We start from the raw sequence: 3,655 nt of genomic DNA, 5'->3' as shown, positions 1-3,655 counted from the left end.
CCGTTTCTCCGGGGAAATTAACCATTTCTCCACCGGTCCGGTCACATCCCCACCACACAAGCCTTCAAGAGCCCCGGACTCCGCGGCGGCGGCCGGGGAGTGTCGCAAAGGGGCGCCTCCCGGGGTCCGCTTCCCGCCACCGGGGCTCCACCTCCGCGCGCCGGCTCGGCGGCCGGCCCCCCGGAGGCGCCCGCGCGGGCAGGTCTTGGCGCCAAACGGGTGGCGGCGCTGTCCACCACGCGCGCGGCCGCGTCGGGCTCGACGGAGGCGGGGGCTCGGCCGGCGGAAGAAGGGGCGGGAGCGAGGCGCGCGGTGCTCTCGCGGGCTCTCGCGCCGCTCGCGTGACCGGGCTCCGGCTGTGCGCGACGCTCGGGCTCCGCGGGGCACGGGCGGGCCGGGAGCGCGCCGCGGCGAGAGGGCGTCTGGTGCGGGTGGGCGCGAGGTGCGGGCGAGCGAGCGAGCGAGCGAGCGAGCGAGCGGGGCGGGCGGGCGCGGGGGACGCGCGGGCGTGCACCCGCGCGCGGGCTCTCGGAGGAAGCCGCGGCCGAGGCTGCGCTTCCTCAGCCCGACGGAGAGCGGCAGTGTCGCCCCGGCCGGCGCACGCTCGGCCCGCTTCTCCCCCCGCGGCGGCTGCTCCTCGGCACCGCCAGCCCCAGCGCCGCTCCGGGGCGGGCGGGCGGCGGCGGCGGCAGCGGCGGGACCGACGGAGCCGCTTTGTGTGCAGCCCGACGAGGGGCGGCGGCGGCGGCGGCGGCGGTGGCGCAACCACCTGACAGAGGCCCGGCGCTCGCTGCACCGTCCGCCCGCATGAGGAGGAGGTAAAGCGGCGGCCGGGCTCGCGCCCTCGGCGGCGGCGAGGGAGGGACGGAAGGGGAGACCGCAGGGGAGGGCGCGCGCGGAGGCCCGGCGGGGTTGCCCGGAGCGGCGGCTCAGGCCTCGGCGGTGCCGAGGAGCGCCGGGCGACCGAAGGGCTTGAGACGCCGCCGGGCTCGGTTGCTGAAGTTACGGAACAAAATGTGAAGTGCGGAGCCGGGTCCTCCGCTTCCTGGCGAGGGGCTCGGGCCCCGGGCGGCTGGCGGGGGTGGCGGGCTGACCGGGGAGGGGCGGCCGCGCGGCGGGGACACCGGGAGCCCGGGGCTCGGCACGGCTACGGCGTTCTGCTCCCGGGCGCCGGCGCCGCGCGTGGGTCCTCTTGGGTACCTAGTTTTGCGGCCTAAGCTGAACCCTCTAGGCCTCGAGTCTCCTTTCCCGGAGGTGACCGGCCAGGCGGGGACCCAGCCGCTTCCCCTGAGCCGAGTGGGGCCGTAGGGTCCTCGCTGCCCCCCCGAGGCCATCAAACTTCCGACCTAGGTGCTCGGGGGTACATTTCATTGTGAAAAGAGGGCTAGGAAACTCCGGGAGCTGCTCGGCGCCTCTCGCGGCCGGGGCTGCTGCAGCCGAGAACCCCGTGGCACCGGGACTGGCTCGGGTGGGGGTGGCGGACGCCTAGCCGGGTCCGAAATCCAGGGAAGGAGCGAGTGGCCGGGTCCCCGGCCTCGGGGGCGAAGAAAGGGCCCTTTCCAGATTAGAGATTTTTGAAATGAAAAAGAGGTTACAAAGTCGCCCCTTTTCCCGCTGAACTTTGATTTTCTGACCGATAGAGGCCGGTAGAGGACTGTGAGAGAAAAGTTATTCCCCAGGATGGACTTCACGCAGCCGAAGCCTGCCACTGCCCTCTGTGGCGTCGTGAGTGCGGACGGGAAGATCGCTTACCCTCCGGGAGTAAAAGAGATCACCGACAAGATCACCACGGATGAAATGATCAAACGTCTGAAGGTAAGGGTCTGGGTCGGCGATCTGCGGCTCTGGATGGCTTTTGTGACTCGCATGGTTTCATTGGACTACTCTCAACCTGGCCTTTGGAGTTTTTAGTACTAAGTTTTTAAAGATAAGCGGCCCAGAAAGGTCTTGTTCTAACTTGGTGATGTCTTTGGATAAGTTCTGAAAGGACATAAGTAGCACCGGGAATTTAAAGAGTGTGCTCATTTTCTGTCCAGTTTATTACTCATAAGAACGCAATAGGAAGGTTGAGACCCATTGTGCTAAAAGGTGCACTTCAAAGTTAAGTTGCTTCCCTTGTGGTTCTTTTATTTAGTGAATATTGTTTAAGCGGCTCGATACCCTGAAGTGTAGACAGTGATTTTACCCACGAAAGTTCCTATTTTTATTAACTCCAAGAAAAGACTGACGAGCACAAGCAACCATATTGTCCCCCTTAGATTCTCATAATTTTCTAATGTCTGGTAGCTTAACTATCTATACAGTGGGCTCTAAACTAAATACAGTGTACAGATTTTTCAGAATTTGAGCTTAAGGAGAAATGATGATTTTTAGTACACATACCCAAAAAAGTCGAGGACAGGATTGTTGATATTCCTGTGAGTTTTGTGTGTGTGTGTGCTACATCGTTTTTCTTGGTGTAAGTGTGGTCCTTAACATCAGAGGTGTCTGTCTGTTTTAATCTAGCACTGTCACTTTGGGACTTAACTTTTCTGCTACTGCATGAGGGCAGTGTTTGCTATGGAATCAGTTTCGAGCAGTGATTGTCGCTTTGGACAACTTTGATGCCCCAGAGGGTGTTGTAGGCAATCTCAGTCATTTTGGTTGTCACAGTTGGCTTGGGGGGGGGGGTAGGCAGTGAAGTCCTGTGAGGAAGCTAACAGTTGTCTGGTGAAAGATCTTAAACTATTGAAGTAGGGAGACAGTGGGAGAGAGAATGGGTTCGTTGTTTTAAGAGAGGACTTGAACTTAACCATCTTCCTGCCTCCTGCCTCCGCTTCCCAAAACCACACCCTGCTATCAACAGTGGTACTCAACCTGTGGGTCGAGAAACCCCCCCACAGGTCAACTCTCTGATATCCTGTATATTAGGTATTAACTCTGTAATTCATAACAGTAGCAAAATTACAGTTATGAAGTAGCAGTGGAATTATTTTGTTTGAGGTCACCACAACATGAGGAAGCAATAGGAAGGTTGAGACCCATTGTGCTAAAAGGTGCACTTCAAAGTTAAGTCAGACATGGTGGAAAGCTAGGCAGGGATATCCTGGACGATGTTTCTGCCTTATGTAACTTCATAAAATGGATTTCTAGGGCCTGGTCTTAGACTTGAGCACATTGCCCAGTAAATGTTATGTGTTTAAAGTGTTCCCGCGTTTAAGTTTCCATTTGTTGCTTTTTTTGGTGTTTAAGTTTCCATTTGTTGCTTTTTTTTGACAGACCTGTTTCTTTAATTAAAAGGCATCTTTTCCATTTTCATTCCATGTCTTTTTCCAGGGCTAGAGGTGGGGACGTGTGCAGGGAGTGCATATTAAACTCAGGCCCTGCTTTATCACTGAGATCAATCTTTTTGTTGTTTTCAAGATAGGTTCTGGCCTAAAACTTGCTCTGTAGACAAGGCTAGCCACAACTTCTCTCTGTTCTCTCTGCCTTTGAAGTGTTGGGAATGTGCTGTCAAGCTCAACTCGAGCCTTTTTTTTTTTTTTTTAAGATTTATTTTATTTATTATATGTAAGTACACTGTAGCTGTCTTCAGACACCCCAGAGGAGGGAGTCAGATCTCATGACGGATGGTTGTGAGCCACCATGTGGTTGCTGGGATTTGAACTCAGGACCT

At 57.2% G+C, this 3,655-nt stretch overlaps 1 protein-coding gene across 2 annotated transcripts in view; it reads left to right on the top strand.

Moving 5' to 3' along the window:
* The first annotated feature begins 507 nt into the window (after positions 1 to 507).
* Pds5a (PDS5 cohesin associated factor A) overlaps positions 508 to 3,655 on the top strand; it is an 87,533-nt gene continuing 84,385 nt past the window's right edge. For both annotated transcript variants that reach the window (XM_021210484.2, XM_029545094.1), the window contains exons 1-2: positions 508 to 818; positions 1,641 to 1,815. In XM_021210484.2, coding sequence (XP_021066143.1) covers positions 1,681 to 1,815 — 135 coding nt within the window. In that variant the 5' untranslated portion in view covers positions 508 to 818; positions 1,641 to 1,680. The remainder of the gene's footprint in view (positions 819 to 1,640; positions 1,816 to 3,655) is intronic.

This window comes from Mus pahari, chromosome 13 (genome assembly GCF_900095145.1).
Source record: "Mus pahari chromosome 13, PAHARI_EIJ_v1.1, whole genome shotgun sequence".
NCBI classification, from domain to species: domain Eukaryota; kingdom Metazoa; phylum Chordata; class Mammalia; order Rodentia; family Muridae; genus Mus; species Mus pahari.
This window is presented reverse-complemented; position numbering and strand designations above follow the sequence as displayed.